This window comes from Amaranthus tricolor, chromosome 5, assembly GCF_026212465.1.
Source record: "Amaranthus tricolor cultivar Red isolate AtriRed21 chromosome 5, ASM2621246v1, whole genome shotgun sequence".
NCBI lineage: Eukaryota > Viridiplantae > Streptophyta > Magnoliopsida > Caryophyllales > Amaranthaceae > Amaranthus > Amaranthus tricolor.
In genome coordinates, this window is record NC_080051.1 from 30,625,742 (window position 1) to 30,643,185 (window position 17,444).

The 17,444-nt window shown below is 35.6% G+C and overlaps 1 protein-coding gene across 1 annotated transcript; it reads left to right on the forward strand.

Moving 5' to 3' along the window:
• Positions 1-1,500: 1,500 nt before the first annotated feature.
• Positions 1,501-17,317, forward strand: LOC130812535 (uncharacterized). The gene is made up of 18 exons (XM_057678040.1): positions 1,501-1,836; positions 3,574-4,060; positions 4,509-4,600; positions 5,997-6,158; positions 6,251-6,644; positions 8,358-8,476; positions 8,572-8,644; positions 8,719-8,939; positions 9,045-9,089; positions 10,775-10,871; positions 11,739-11,930; positions 13,025-13,110; positions 13,193-13,277; positions 14,664-14,816; positions 16,011-16,115; positions 16,199-16,369; positions 16,517-16,576; positions 16,670-17,317. Exons 1-18 carry the CDS (start codon positions 1,817-1,819, stop codon positions 16,775-16,777), a joined length of 2,670 nt encoding a protein of 889 aa, XP_057534023.1. The 5' UTR covers positions 1,501-1,816; the 3' UTR covers positions 16,778-17,317.
• Positions 17,318-17,444: the final 127 nt, after the last annotated feature.

Genomic DNA, 17,444 nt, shown 5'->3' on the forward strand with positions numbered 1-17,444 from the left:
CTACCCCTAGTAGCTCCCTCTAGTTTTTCAACTCAGCAACAAAGACTCTATCATTAGCCTTTGTTGTACCACCATTGTTAATAAGCTCTCCTTCTCTGTTGAGAACTCCATTAACAATCTCTCCATCTCTTGATTACCCAATGATTTTCTCTCTCTCGAGGTTTCAACAAATCATAATGCCTTCAACAAACCATCCAAACACTTGTCAACTTCTACCATTTCTCTTCTACCTATCTCTAAGCCTTTCCCTCACTCAATACCCCAAGGAAAACACACAAGCTCTGATACCAATTGAAAGAGAATGACTCGGACTCGACAATGATAGAATGAGATGTAGAAAATGAGTGAAAAAACAAAGCATAAACAAGAGACACAACAAACAACAACAACAATGTGTTTATGAGGTATCCAATGATACCTCTGCCTCAAAAGATGATTACTTTTTTTTAATCTATTCAACAATACATTAATGACTAACCAAAACACACTTGAGAACAAGCTCTCAAGATAGTGAATCCATTCAACAATGGATATCACCTATAAACTAAACACAATAAAGAAGAAAACTCTTATGGTTTCTAACCATAGCTTTCTCTCTTGTGTAGCCTCACTCTCCTTACCTCTAGTAATGTTTTAAGACTCTCTTATATAGCCTAGCACATATTAGAAGCCCTAGGACCAATCGCTTAAAGCCCAAACAAATCCCACAACTAAAACAGAAAGTCGCAAAACCCGTGTATTAGAGCCCGCTTGACTGAGCAGACCCACTGGACCAGTCGAGCGCTATTCTAGAGCCTTCTGATGTGCTGCGGCAACTTGGCTCTACCCTTCACTCAACCATTCGAGCGCCTCAACAATGAGCTTCTGATTGCTGCTTTCTTGCTCCGGTAATCATAATCACTTCGAGCCTTGCCTTGACCATCATAAGATTTGGTGCTTGGCACAACACTTTTTAAAATTTTAAGTTCAATTCTTAGTGTCCCTTCTCTAACCTTACATTGCCTCATCCAAACATATACAAAACTGAAACATTGTATGAGATAATTTCACTTTATACATAGATTAGGCCAACTAATAAAATTTTTGAGAATATAAGAGAGACTTTCTTTCACAAGATTACCTAAGGAGTAGAAAAGGAAATTTTATGTAGTGAAACTGAGTTTTTTGCTTTTGTACGTGGTAAACAATAAATCCACATAGCTACTAAAATATATGACCAATTAAATTAAATACTCATTTTGACTGGATTACAAAGTATATGACCAATTAGGGTGATTGCGATGTCTATTTTTTTGAAAAAAATCATTATGTTCGAAAAAAATAACATAAGGTTATCAAAAAACAATTTATTTTGTCCAAAATATAAAAAAGTTAAAAACTTAAGCTCATTACGTAAGTTAAAAAAATATTTGTCTAACCCTTGAACGTAGCACAATGAAGCTTCAAAAAAAAAAAAAAAAAAATAAAAAAAAAATAAATAAAGAGTATTGGATGAACACGAGGCTACGGAGCTTCCACCAAGCATATTTGCGATTGAACTAGTGACTCAAATCATTCTGTGTTCTTCTGGGTTAACTGAAAAGGCTAGGCCATTGTTGAATAGAGATACAGAGTGCTGTAGTCAACCAATCTACTTCACCAATCACTGCTTGATTCGGACATGCCCATCACCACCTACTGATTTCCTGCTTTGCATTTTTTGCTTTTGCTTTTGCTTCAGTTTTCTTCTTCAGGACGCTATTTTCCTCAACTGCAAGACCCAAACACGACCTTATCCGCTTCGTTCTTACTGCAATTCTAATTTACTTTTCTCTCAATGTCTCTACTTCTCCCAAGGTTTGTAATTCCTTCAAGTTATATGTTTTTTTTTAAGTTTTAATGATTACTATGATTAATTCTGAAGTTACCCATGTTGAAAAGCATTCGATTTTTGTAGTTTTGTTGGCTGTTTTCTTTATGTTTTCTACTTGTTTGATCATTCTATTGATTATTATCTAATTATGTTTTTGGTGGGTTAAGCTGGTTGTTCTTTGATTATGTTTTGTGGATTAAAATTGCCATATGATATGAGTGAGTATATTTTCTTTGCTGGTTATGAATATTTGATTTCGGTGAATGATTTTCTAATTAATGAATCAATTACTAAATTAGGGTTTACGGCAATCATTTAAGGTAGAGTATAGACAGATGAAGCTTAGTTCGAGAAATTTACTTCCATTTTTCTTGTAGAATTTGGTCTTAGTTTTGGCATTTTCAAATATGTATTGGAGTTTTCTCTTTTTTGTAATTTTTGATAATTTGAATCTCTGTTTCTGGTTTCCAAATTCTTCATATGCCCTGCCGGTCATTTTTCTTGCTTTCCTGTCTTTTTGTTTTCCATATGAAAAGGGCTTTTTCTTCTACTTCAACCCCTTCTTTCCTTAAGAAACAAATAAACATTAGGGATTGGTGAGTTGTTAGAGACAATCTTTCATTTATTATCTGATCATATAGCACCATAGTTGTAATCTTTCTTAAGTTGGATAGCAAAATTGGCACCTAGGTGCGGGTACTCCGTCCTCCACACGTCCATACCCTAGTAACTTACCCACCTAAATTTATCATACTCACCCTCTACTTAGGCAAAAAATTTATACCATGCCTGCCCCTTGTGGGCATGTACTATATGCCAGAATCATCCCCACACACTACCCATCACTGTTAAACAAACCGCCACCACGCACGGTTATATACAATATACGCCTCATATTTGCTTCGTACACGCGTTATATGCACCTCATAGCCCACCTTATATGCCCTTTGGACATACTCGGGTGGCAATTCTGTAAATAATTGGATATTTGCTGAAAGGTGTGCATATATGCTTAAAAGGTGTATGTATTCACATGACATTTTGCAAAAATATGTCCACCCTCTAAGATAATTTGTATACCTTTTGTTATAATATGTATATCTCAGTCTGGTTTTCAGTTTTCACCACTTTAGTTGTTTTCACATGATCCTTCTCCTATATATATGTATATGTATTTGTATATATATGTATATAATATACACACACATATATATATAGGGTGAGTGAAAACATAAAGTGGTGAAAATTGAAAACCAATATCTAGGCATACATATTCAATTAAAGGGTGTACATATCTGGCTGAAAAAGGGTGGCGTTTTTCTCAACTAGTCAACTACAACATATATTTTGTTCTTATTAAAATTATAAAAAAAATATCGTAGCTCAATTAAATGCAACCCTTTTTTAACGGATACACCTCCCAAATAATTCGAATTGGGGCTTGGCTGCTCCTGCGTCTGAGCTCTTGTCTGTTTTTTATTTTTCTGTTGATAATATTGGAAAGAGTCCATAGACATGTTCTTTCAAGTCTTAAGTAAGCATGTTCAATTGTGGAACTGTTTATCAGCAATACTTTATCATTAAACGATTGCAGCTGGGTTCTTGTTAACGTGTTGGGTAAAGTTGCTTGCTTGTTATGTAGTCTCTTCATTAAACTAAAGCTGAGAAATTCTTTTTTTGCTTGGGCACTCACAATTTTGTTCCCCTTTTTGTATTTTCAGCACTTCAGCTCAATTAGTTGCGAACACCAAATCAAGTAAAGTCCAATGTTTGTACAGAGTGGTAGACTTAGATCACACAATATGTGAATGGACTGTTTCAACGAAAACTTTTTGTCGATGTACAGATTTTGAGAATAGAAAGAATAGCCATAGTTATAAATATTTACGGATTCGGAAGCATAATTTATTTTACAAAACAAAAAGGGCTCGGAACATCCTTCCATTTGCATCTGCTGATGATGGTGTGGCAGTTAATGGAACTTCTGAAGCTAGCACGAGTAGTGATGTTGAAGCAATGAGAGTTAGTCTAGATCAAGCCTTAAAGAATGAGGACTACAATGATGGTCTTGTCCAATCTTTATACGATGCAGCTAGATTTTTTGAGCTAGCAATCAAAGAGCAAAGCTCGTTGTCCAAAGTATCCTGGTTTTCAGCTGCATGGATTGGTGTTGACAAAAATGCATGGGCAAAGACACTGTCGTATCAGGTAGAGATGAAATTATCTATATTTGCTGATTTATTTTCTATCTTTTATTCTGAGATCTGAACATTTTGAAGCTTGTTTTATATAAGTAGATATTTTGATTTTGAGTCATATTTTTGTTGTTGGTAAGTTTATCATTGCTTGAAAATTTGTATGGAGTTTCTATTTCAAATTTGCAACTAAGATATTGTCAGGAAAACTGTGATAGATGCTTTCTTTTACTTTTGTGCTGTGAGTAAGACATAACAAATGACTGACCAGACTCACTAGGAATAGGAATAAGAAAATTGCTGTTGAAATCATTTTTTGGTTCTGTCTTTGTATGGCTGTCATGTCTAGTACTCCCTCCTAATCTAATCAATTGTCCCATTTGGTTTTAAGCATTACCTCCATGTTATTTCAATCTCCTTAACATTTTACAATAATTTGTTCTGCTCTCTAATTTTCCCAGGCTTCTGTATATGCTCTGTTGCAAGCCGCCAATGAGATCTCTTCACGTAGGGACGGAAGAGACAGGGATATAAATGTTGCCGTTCAGAGAAGGTATATGCATTCTTCCCTCTTTCGTCTCTTTCAAAATGTTTGATCAATGTGTTTTCAGATTAGCCTTAAATTCCCTCGTCTTTTTTGCACATTTTGAGCTGGCTTTTTATGGGAGTATGGATTGTGTTGGACACTAATATATGCATGAGATAGACTTGTTACCAACTTGTAATTCCCCTTCTTTATAGGAAAACAAGCACTTATTTGTATGGCTCATGCCCTCTTTTGTTCATCCTCATACCTCATATTGCTGGGATTAATGCTTTGTCATTATTGTATACATTGCGTGTCCAACAATTCAATTTTTATATTTGCTAGTTTTTATCAATATTTCTACTAGATATTGTTAAAACCTTTTGAGAAAATAATATCATAAAGGTAGTTGTTGTGGTGAATACTGCCTTTGTTATTTAGTTGCATCACTCTCTTTTCACGTTTGCCAACAGTCAACATTGATGTTTTATACATTTAATTATCTATACTAAATTTGATAACAGTTAAAATTTAGATAATATATATGGAGAAAAATCCAAGACAATGTTAAATAATAGTTTTTGTTATTTATATCAGCAAATATATGAATAGTATTTAAATCTATCAATTGTCGTATGCTCCTACAAATCTCGATTCATCATGACATTCTTTATATTTAGGTTATCTTCGGCTTACCTTTTTCTCTTTAAAACTCCTTAAAGATTTAATAATTAAAATTTTGATCATTTTTCCTTGTATTATGAGACAAAGGGAGTAATGTAAATATACCAGTCTTTTAAATGATTCTAGTGAGCAGGATAGCTGGTTTTGTCTAATCAACGAAATCTCTTTTTGGGTGAGACAATGAGGGGGTAAAGCTTTTGCTTCTAGCAAATGGATCAACAAAAAAGAAGACGAATTTTTTTAAATAGTAAAGATGCATTTATATTGGCTTTTCAGTTAGCTTGTTGCATTTGTTGCTTATGACTGTTGTGTCATAGCTGTTATTTTGCAACACCGGTATTCAAATAAAACAATGTGCCTTGTTTTGATGCACTGAGATTTATTCCCTACGAGTGCAAAGGAGCTGGTGCAGTTCGACTCTCTGTGAATGAGATCATTTATCATTTACATTTCTTCGCTTTATTTTTTTTAATATTTCATTTTATTTTGTTGTGGAGGCATTGGCTTTATTTGGCAGTCTAACATCTGTTCACTGTTTCACTTGTCTTTGTGTGACCACATGTCCACTTGTGTTTATATTGGCTTTACAATTAGCTTGTTGCAATTGTTGGCTTGTTGCTTATAATTGTTGTGTAGTAGCTGTTATTTGCAAAACCAGTGTTCAATATAACAAATTGTCTTTTTGTTTTTGCTGTTCCACTTCTGTTAAATATTTGTATATTTTTTTTTGGTTATGCAGCTTATTACGGCTTTCTGCTCCTTTAGAGAGTATAATCAGGGAGAAGTTATCTGGCAAGCAGTCTGTACTGTTTGAATGGTTTTGGTCCCAGAAAATTCCAGTTGTGGTAGCAACTTTTGTCAAATATTTTGAGAGGGATCCTCGCTTTAGGGCTGCCACCATGTATGTGTTTATGATCTCTTTGATGCCTATAAACTTATTCGTTACTGCTTGTGTGTCAAGCCATTGTTTTAAAACAACTTTCTTTATTTTAGGTCTGGCAACAGAATGACTGTGGGTTCTGGTAGTTCCAATGATACATCACTCCTTATGCTAGCTTTGGTATGTACAGCTATAGTTTTAAAGCTTGGGCCAGCCAAGGTTTCTTGTTCACAGTTCTACTCCATGATTCCTGATATAACTGGTAGTTTGATGGACATACTAGTAGCTACCACTTCTATTCATGAAGCATACCATGCAGTAAAGGAAATTGGTCTTTGCAGAGAATTCTTGGTTTATTTTGGACCCCGAGCTGCATCTTGTGGGTTAACAGATGATTCTGTAACAGATGAAATGGTTTTTTGGGTGGACCTTGTGCAGAAACAGCTACAAAAAGCTGTAAGCAGAGAGAAACTGTGGTCCAGACTCACAACATCTGAAAGCATTGAGGTGAGAACTAATAATTTGTCATTATCTCAGACTTTTGACCTTGCTCTAGTTAAGATTTAATAACTGCTCTTTCATTTACTTGAATATTACATATCTCCAATTCAACCACGTGGTGGAATAGTGATATGTATTCGTTCCACCTGGAAAAGCCAGATATGGACACAGCCCACAGGGGTGATGAAGAACAACATTTTTTGTTTGTTAGTATTTGGATATTTTCTGTTGTATATTGCACACCAACAACGACTTAGATAACTATAACCATTCCATTTTTTCTGGTATTTTGCATGTATATCTTTTTCCCCAAAATCAAAGACAGGGGAAAACTAGTAAACATCTTGCTTTGCATAAGTTTCCCGAGGTTACATTTTTTCTGGGTTGCTATTTTATATTTTTTCAACTTCTTGATAGGGTCTTATTCCAGAAATAAGCTAAAAGTAGAGTATTTAGTAGTCTAGCAATAAAATTGTTATTGTTGTAGCAAAGCTAAATCAATATAGGTAATATGTTTGCATGAACTGATTGGTGGCTTGCGTGTTTTTATCTTTGGTTGATGTCTACTATTGTTGGCACACAACCTTTTTTATTTGGATATCTATGAGGACTCCAATTTTGAATTTTTTTTTTCTGAGTTAGTAATGTCTTTAAAATTTCTAAACTCGAAAGCAAATAAATAATTAAGGACAATATTTGCTATTAATTAGAATTAGGAAAGGTCCGATAAACACATAATTGCAAAGTGTAAAGTACTAAAGGCAAAAGATTCAAAATGGCTAAATCATTAAAGAAAGAAAAAGCAAGACAAGATAGATTCTTGTTATAGTTTCTTGAATGCAGTAATCATAGAGAAAAAATTGATTGGTTTATTTTCAAGAAAACATCGAATGGTTCATCTTCAAGAAAACATTGAATTGGTACAATTAATTTAAATGGGTTGTAAGATCTGGTTAACAAATCCAATATCTACGGTTCTTAATTTTAAAATAGATACAAACATACAGTTGTGGTTGCAATGATGATTGTTGAATTGTAGTGACTCGTGAAACCAACATCACATGGAAAGTGTTGATAATGGTTAGCTTTATTTAGGTGACTATTGGCATGTGTTCTTCATCTATGTTTCCAATTAGTCTGAAGAGTCTGAGCGTTGGCACGAGAAAGCACTGTGATCATGTTGATGTATGCGGTACAGAACCAAGTCCTTTCAAATATGTGCATTCTCGATGGAGCCAAAGATTTCTAGTCTGATTATAGTTCACAATCAATGGTCAATTACAAACAACCTCTCTGTTATTACAAGGGTAAGGTTGCGTACATCGGACTCCCGAATTCCTAAACGGGAACCACTTGACTCTTGGGTGATGTCATGTTGTTGTTGAGTGTTTCCAAATTCCATTGCACTATGGTGTATCAATGGACAATGCATTAGGAACTTTTTGAGAAGCTACTTTTTATAACAGGCTTTTTTCACTAAGCTACCTTTTAATTGTGTTGTGTGAAAAACACCTAATCCAGCATTCAAAGATGATTTTGGAGTAGATTAAAGGAATGCATTTTGTTGGCATACTACATACTTCATTACATGGCTTGAAATATTAGAAGTATTTGATAATTTAAGGTCGAATCCTTGACACTGTAATACTTTATACACAAATGGACTGCTAACCTGAAGTTGTGACATGATGATTCTTGGTTTTTTTTGCTACATTGCAGGTGTTAGAGAGGGACCTTGCTATATTTGGATTTTTTGTTGCCCTGGGCAGAAGTACAAAGTCCTTCTTGGCTGCAAATGGCTTTGATAAAATTCCTGAACCAATTGAGGGCTTCATCAGGTAACTCGTATATTCTAGACAGTATTTTTCATTTATATTTATCCGTTAATTTTTTTGTTTAACATATCCTTTAATCTGTTCATCTCACTCCGTAGGTACCTTGTTGGAGGATGTGTGCTGTATTATCCGCAGCTCTCTTCGATAAGTTCTTATGAACTGTATGTGGAGGTAAGCATGTCTATTTGTGATGATGTAATGCAATCTACATGTATTCAGTTGAGTTATAATAAATGATTTAACAGGTAGTCTGTGAAGAGTTGGACTGGCTTTCTTTTTATCCTGGCTACAGTAACACTGTTAAAAGCTCCCCTGGTCATAAAGACAAATCCGAGTCTCCTCCAAATTTCGAAGCTGTACCACAAGCTCTAGAAGTTTGTGCACGTTGGATTCGTGTCTTTATTAAACACAGTAAGTGGGTGGAGAACCCTTCCAATGTGAAAGCAGCATGGTTTCTTTCAAAAGGGTAATTTCTGCATACTGTGGATTGTAAATTCTCTTTTGGGTCATTCTTGATGACTTCTGCAATGCATTTCTGCTCGGTAGTTTTGACATGTCTGTTTTCTAGCAGACTTCACGAACTTGGGAATTGCATGGAAACACTGGGACTGCTAAGGTAAGCTCTTTCTTTAGAAAAATTATTTATAATTTATATATAAGCAGCATACATGAAACTTGCCCATAAGCTGCCATGTCAGCACAACCTGTAGGCACTATTGTGCAAGCTTTTATACAGTGGAACTTAGAAAGATTGTTTCATATTTTGTGATGAAGCTATTAAAGCACAGGCTGAAAGATGTTAAAACAAAAGGCATTATTTGAATGCTAATGCAGTAATTACACAATAATGATAAAAAGAGCTGTCTTTTAAGAGTAAGACTTCCTAGTCCCTATCCTAAAGACAGGACTGTTTAACAGAAGAATTCTCGACCTTTATCCCTTGTGATAATCAACTTCTCTTATAATAAATCTATAAGTAATATAATTTGATTCGAAATTGTTTTTGGAATTTCAGTACTATTTCATGCATGTTGATTTAAGTCGCTACAATATACTTCCTTCCCCCCTTGAATTTTCTGTACTACACATAAAAACTCAATTTGCGTAGAGTAGAAAATTCAAGGAGGCAGAGAGAGTAAGTAATAAACAATGTATAGGCAATCAAAGTATTGGAGTTATGAGTACAAATTTATAATTTTTTCATAAATATTTCAATATATATTATCCAAATGACATTGATTATTCGAGAATTGCTTCGTTTTCATTGAAATATTTAGGAATTTTTAGGAAGGTAGGTCATCACATAGAAGTCAATAATCTAGGTCTGGATTTAAAATATCCATGAGTTATGTGGATCAGATATCCTTTGATAACATTTGAGCATGGTAGTTGGCCTTGCCTAACTAGCCTTCCGGTACTACTGCCATCTTAAGCAACTATGAGTAGGGACTAGTGATGAATTATTACTATCTCAGAGGGAAACTAGATTGGGGGTGGGCTGTGGGTCGCTTACCCACTTTAATCTCTTAGTTGAATGAGAGGTTGATATGACTCTCAGTTGTGGCTGCAGCAGGGTTGTTGAGGGGGAATGTGGAGCCATGGGGGTCACTAGTGGTAGTGTTGGTGTCAGTTGTGCCGCGGCGATATAAGAAAGATAGGAGAAGCTCTGCACAATGGACAATGATGGTGACATTCTTCACTGCCACTGCTTGGTTAATGCCCAGGTACAAACTTAGTGGGTGGCACCTTGGTGACAAATGTACGGCTGTGACATTTAGTGCTCACGTCATGAGCCAAGGGGTGAAAATTGTGGAGGAGCGATGGGAAATGGAAATTCCAAGGGGAGGAGTGGCTGATTTAGGAGACTTGGGTAAACTGGAATCTTTTCAATAAAACCCAATCAAGGATCATAGTAGGGAACAAGGGGTATCATTATTGTGTTCTGTCAAATTGATCCCTAACTAGCAGCCTCATAATTTAGCAAACATAATTTGCGTCTAAGGAGCTCGGACTCATAAAATGAAGCTATTACTGAATTACTGCACGCATCATTTGTAATTTAGTGGCATATAGTTCAGTTTGATATGAGTTAGGCATATAGGACATGATGTTCATATCTGAACTACATGAGGAAGTGTGAGCATGTAATTAATTTACTGTTTTCTTTGTGTACATTGGTCATTATTGTAATTTAAATTGAATGGTTCAATTACCGAACTACTCCAATGTATATTTCTTACTCTAGTTTGTCCAAAATTCCTATTATTAATTTATTTGTGTCACGGTCCCACCTCGATGCAGGGATGAATTCGTCAGGGTAAAGCCTGATAAATCTGTTGAAAGAGGTCAAGGTAAATCGAGCTTCAGTTCTAGGAAGGATTCAGATTCTTTCGACAAGGTATATTTCAATCTCACAGAATATTTTCATTATTTTAGTGTACCATTGAACCCGTGTTTTGCAGTGTTCCTTAGCAGTAACTTTGTTAGACTTTGAAATATGGAGTCTGGTTCTACTTCTTTTTTTATGCAAAGGCTATGTCTTTTGTTAGAATATTTGACAAATATTGAAGTAATAAGATACTGCAAGAACAATTAAGGAGTAACAAGAGAGAGACAAGAGTTTGGAAGGACAGAAAATTCTGTAATTTATAAAGCGGGTGAACACGGGAAGAATTTGGAGTAAAAATATTGAGGTTAGAGTCTGCAAGAGAGATTGGAGAGAGATTTTTGTAATAAAGTCTTGCACAAGTTACTACTTACTCAATTTGTGCAACTCTCCAAGTGAACCAAGATGACTTCTGCCAAATGTTAATTGTTTGAGGCTATAAATATCAGATTTAATTATGCACATGAATTGGAGATCTCTGTGTCATCTCAAGCACTTCATGTGCTTTTCCAAACATTCAAGTCACGAATGAACAAAAAGTAAAGCCCATTTGTGCTCATTGGAGCAAACCCCCTGATCTTTTGAGAACCGAGAGCGGTTAGGCATTAGCAAACAGCTTCCTGCTTGTACACGATCATCAATCTGCATGAGCCTAACAAAGATTGGTTCACCAAGCATCCATCAGTAGCATGAACGTGTTTTTTTTTGTTTAACATCTTTTGTTTATCTGAAGAAGAAAAATAGTTTCTGTAGCTGACCTCACATTGATTTGTTTTGGTTCATATAGCCACCCCATATTGTGCCAGTGAGGCGTTGACATTGTTGTTGAAAAAAAAAAATAGTTCCTTTTCACTACCTGACTGTTGTGGTTTTTTTCAGGCACTTGAAAGTGTTGAAGAAGCCTTGGTAAGATTGGAGAAATTAATACAGGAGATGCATGTATCAAGCTCTAGTTCTGGAAAAGAGCAGCTAAAAGCTGCTTGCTCTGATCTTGAAAAAATAAGAAAACTTAAGAAAGAAGCGGAATTTCTTGAGGCATCTTTTAGAGCTAAGGCTGCTTCTCTCCAGGAGGTATCCCCCATCCTCTCTCCTCCATCCGTCCTCATCTTGTGACTGAAAGATGTTATATGATATGCTTAGGAATGGAAAAATGGGTGGGCAGGTACGGGATCCACTCCTCCATATCCATACCTTTTACCTACTCTTCATACACGGCGGGTAAAAATGTGATACCCACTGTAGCACGCTTCTATAACCATCCCTATTCCCACTAGATATACCCATCCCAACTTTACCCACCCCTTATACATACTTTTGGTCTCTAAAAATAAATGTCACTTTAACTTAATGCTTGTAACATACTTTTGGCAATTATTTCTTTTTGAAAAACTTATTTTCTTGAAAGTGGGTATAAATTTGTGGTTTTTGCACCGTATTCGCTCCAATCGGGATAATAAACTCTTTAGCACGTGTGATTCATTGATCGAGTTAGTGTTTTTTTTACTTGTTTTCAACCATTGCAAAGCAAGTGAGTGTAACACTTTGTTTGGATAACAATTTAGGAGGGAAAGGAAAATAAGGGAAGGGGAGGAGAGGAAAGGGGAATAGGGGGAAGGGGGAAATAATGAGGGAAGTCTCTCTTGTTCGTTTCGGGAGGATAAGTAAGGGAGAGGAAGAGAAATGATATTTTCCTTCTAAATCTTTTTACGTTTGGAGAGATTTGGTTATTACAAATCTAGGAGCTTAATCATTTCAAATCCTTTCCCACCAAATTACCCTACAAAATTGGTATCCAGGCAAAGGAATTTATATCCCTCCAAATTTCTTCTTTTTCTTTCTCTCCAAGTTCCTCAATCCATACTATGTATAAATGTGGCTCATTTGCTGAGTCTCTAACCCCCAGTTTCACAAGTCCATTTACTACCTTTTTCTTGACATCTCTGTTCACAAGTGGATGAAGTAAATGAAAATGAGTTTATGTTTAGAAAAGTCAAAGTTCATTTAAAGCGGATTTTGATGTTTAGGTTGCAATGAGTTACTCTCTATTATTTATCTGCACAGAGAGGATGTTTTAAGACTACGAAATCATAGCAGCCCAATATTAGCTTCATCAAGTATTTTGGTATATTTTTTTCTTTATCTAAAATGTCATGCTGATAAATTAGGAAAATGATGCTGAATCAAGTTCCATCGATGATGAAAGCAACTTTAATGGCAAAGATATTACCCGTGTGCAGGAAAAGAATAATGGGTATGTTTATAATTGTTTGCTCAGGCTTCCTATATATACGGTGTGAACTAATTTTCTAAACTACATTTTTTGGAGCTCTTAGTAATCCTCGTGGTTTATGGACCTTCCTCTTCCGTCCTTCGGTGAAGAAGCCTGACCTAGAATCTTCCAAGACTGCTGATATAACTGTATGTATCATCTTTTCATATGGGCATGTCACATATGCGATATTATTCCTGATGTCTTCCATATGCCAAGCTATAAATGTTATTGAAGTCTTCCATATACCAAGTTAAAACTGTAATGTTTTTTTTTTGCTTTACGTGAACTTTTGACATCATCTTTTTGTGAGGGCTTATGATATGATTGGACGTATAAATTGCTGGATTGTAGTTCTCTGCCCGTTAAAAATGGCATGAGATGGAAATTGAGTAGATGAATTGTTTAATATTCTGTATTTGCAAGTCTATAACTGTAAATATTGTTAATAGCTTACAATTAGAGATTTTTTTTTTGTAAGACACTAAACCAGAATCTAGGATCCAATTTTATTTTTTTATTTGGACTATGATGTATGAGATATTTATTTTTTGCGATTGGATTGAATTGATTAGCACTGTAGTTCTCGCTCAGTGAGGTGTAAGGCTGTTTATGTATATAGAATCAATCTTGTAACTTAAGATGGTATATGAGAAGGCTGTATATTTAGGATCTAATCTATATGACAAACTGAAGGAAAAGTCAGTTCGGATTCATTTATAATTTTATATAAAGTCCAACAAGTTTAAATTAGTTCAGAATAAGGAAAATAAGTTTAGAGAAGGTTCAATTAGTTCAAATAAATCACGACTATCCTGTTACTTGATACAACTATATGAAAATCAAACTTTTCTTCCTATGTGTGCTCCCCCACTTTCTCTTTCTCTTTACACTTAGATCTTTGTATCATACAACGCAATTATTTTTTTGGTATTAATCTACTTTATCCCACCTTCTACTTTTTCATTCTCATTTAACCTCCTCCTTTGATGCCAAAAGCTAACTCAAAGAGTTCTTGATAATGGTGGAAATAATAATCCTGTTTCTTTATGATAAAAAAATAACCAGATACTCTTCACTGTTATTATTAAACTACAAGGAATGGAAAGATAGCAACAGCCTTTTATACACTGTAGGAAATGAAATAGGGGGTCAAGGTCACGTTGTGAGTAAAATCTAAATCTCGTAGGTCGTCAATTTTTTCTTCCAGACAAGACAGGTTTGTTCAATTACCTGCTTAATTACACAATACAAGTTAGAACTTTGAGAGTGGGGCATGACAGATTCTTTAGTATTTATTCTTCGTTTATAGTCATCAGAGCTGTTATAGGAAGACACTATCAGATTAAATATTTGCTGTTGAAGTTATAGTACCAGAAATCAAGAGCTGTAATGTGAAGACACGATCTCTAGATTGTTGTATTTCTTATTTTGTATGTAGTCTGCATTATATGAATTTCTTGTCTGATATTATTGGGGAGTCATCATGCTTTTTCGAGGAGTGTTTTTATCGTAATTTTTCTTTTGGAATGCAGGAAAATGGATCCTTTGGGTTATCTGGCCGGCCATGTGTGGATTCTGAAAAGTCAGGTTCTAATGACATTCACCGTTTTGAACTCTTAAGGAGTGAGCTTATGGAGCTTGAAAAACGAGTTCAGATAAGTACTACAGAGTCTGAAAATGAAGAGGTAATATCAATGATTCCAGTTCTTTTGTATAGAAGAATTTTTTATGGAAATATATACCAACTGCATTTACAACTAATTGTATTTATACAAATCTTGTCATCCAGATAAGATTGTTTCCTTAATTCTGTTTTTCGAGGATGCATGTCTTGTTAGGTTGTCTGCCAACTGACAGCCTTTGAAATCGGTTACTGGTCTGGTTCTCCAGAAATTTAAAGAGGAGACTTTGGGCATTTGTTTAGGGGAATGTATTTTGGAAGTCATGTACGGGATATTTAGTTAGCTGTGTAATCTTTCTTTAACTATTGGTCAGCATAGGTAGGTTACCAATTTGCGGTATTCTTTGGATACCAATCTTTGGGGAAAATGAGAGAAGAAAATGGCACTCACCCTGCTCATTCAAATAGTCATCCTAAAAGAGATTTAATTGGCCTTTTAAACTTTCCTACTTTTCAGTGTAGATCTATCAACTAAAAACATTCTTTTGATGCCACTTTTGGTATAGTATCCCTACAAGATTTTGATCTAAAGGTACTTCGTATAACTTACCTAATTATTTACTTATTTATATCCATGTTTTTCTCAAAATAGTATATTTTGCAAGCTGTCACAAAAATTGGTGAAGTCTTGATGCTGCTGCTTTGCCCGAAGTTGGTCCTAACTAGTCCATGTAATTTCTTCCCTTTTTGAGGTTGTGTTTTCTCTGGGTCGTGGGCTCCGACTTTAACAAAACAGGTTTCATGACCAAAGAGTAGAAACTGTGAGCAACCCTGTGTTATTGCACTGTGAATCATCTCCTAACTTACGTGCATGGCTTTTGAGTACTAATTGTGATATAGTTACAATGTTTGTCTTCTGAATAAATTCGCTTACCAAAGATGTCTCATACTACTTTCATGGTTGACCTTTTTAGTCTGCAGTGCACCATGATGTCTTGGCAGTAGATTGCTGTGTCTATCTTCTACAATTGTAGCTCAGTTACATTATTTAGCGCCATGTAGATAATGTTAAGCCTAATCCCCACCCCCCACCCTCCCTCCCTCGTCAACCAAAAAATTGACATCATCCTGTATGTAGAACTCCACAAAACTTGCCAACCCATTGACGTCCACGTACCTTGTGCATTTGAACATGCATAAACGGGTAGTTTCAATATATAAACACTGATGATGCTTTGTTTTATCCATTTATGTTTAGGATATCGAGTACCCCAATGTTGTTAGGGGTGGTGAACTTGTACCAGTGCAGAAGAATACAAGCTTAATTGAAAAGTCTTTGGAAAAGCTAAAAGAGACGAGCACGGTATGCACATTTCCCTTGGTACATAGTTGCCTTTTCTGTTTGCTTACAAGATGTGTTATGTTAATGGTAGTACTGTTTGGCAGGATGTTTGGCAAGGCACTCAACTTCTGGCTATTGATGTTGCCGCTGCAACGGGGCTTCTCAGAAGATCAATAATAGGAGATGAACTAACTGAAAAGGAAAAGAAGTTTCTTCGTAGAACCCTTACAGACATGGCTTCTGTGGTTCCTATTGGAGTTCTCATGCTTCTCCCTGTGAGTATTTTGGCTCAATATTTTCTGTGGATACCAATACTATATTGCATTGTTGTTTTGAGGTTTTATAGTTAATAACCATTAAGCTAGTTTCTAAGTTGAAATTCCAAGAAAATATTAATTTCATTCACTTCCTATATTCGACAGGTAACTGCAGTTGGACACGCAGCTATGCTTGCCGCCATCCAAAGATATGTGCCTTCGTTGGTGCGTTTTTCCGGATTCTTGTTTTTAACTTGAAATTTATTAAACACGCCTTCTTTTTTATATCGAAGTTCCACTAAACTGTATATCCTGCAGATACCTTCTCCTTATGGGTCAGAACGGCTGGATCTTCTAAGGCAGCTAGAGAAAGTGAAGCAGACTGATACCAAAGATTCAACACTTGAGGAGAATACCGAGAATTAAGCTGAAGTTGAACCAAACCGAAACAATCATTCTAACTACCGGACATAAAAGGCAATTTCATACGACTTAACCTTAGTTTCTCTTGGTTCTGAAGTCTTCTGCTAGTAGTACTCCTGGAAGACACCAATGGCTGCAGTCTTCTACTTCTACATCGGGATTTTGAACGGTTTTTGAAAAGCTGGCTCAAGATGGATTGATGGGTGCCCATCCTTTCTGAATTCAGACAGATATGTTATATTCAAAAAATTAACCTTCATTTTACCGGCTTCCATTTCTCTAACCACATCTAGAACATATTGGCTGAACAGCGAGTCTGCCTGCCGCCATTTCCTGCTCGTCTCAGGTTCCTGGTTATCTTTACAAATACCCCCGTATCCCATTCACATTCTTGTAAATTCTTGAAGATATCTTCAATTTTTTTGCCAAAGATTATATATGTTAAAGGCAACTAACATGTAAAGAGTAGTGCCTGTAATGAACTGAAAAATTGCTTCGAAGGATAATTTGGCATTTTTGTGGATTCAAGTGCTGTTCTGCCCATGTTTTTATTGTCTTCATTGATCTCCGAAACGCTTCTGCATAATCTATGTCATATTTACAACTCCTTTTTCCTCAAAATACAGCCCCTTGAGATATGGGAAGGCCATTTTTTTTATCTGGATCGCCG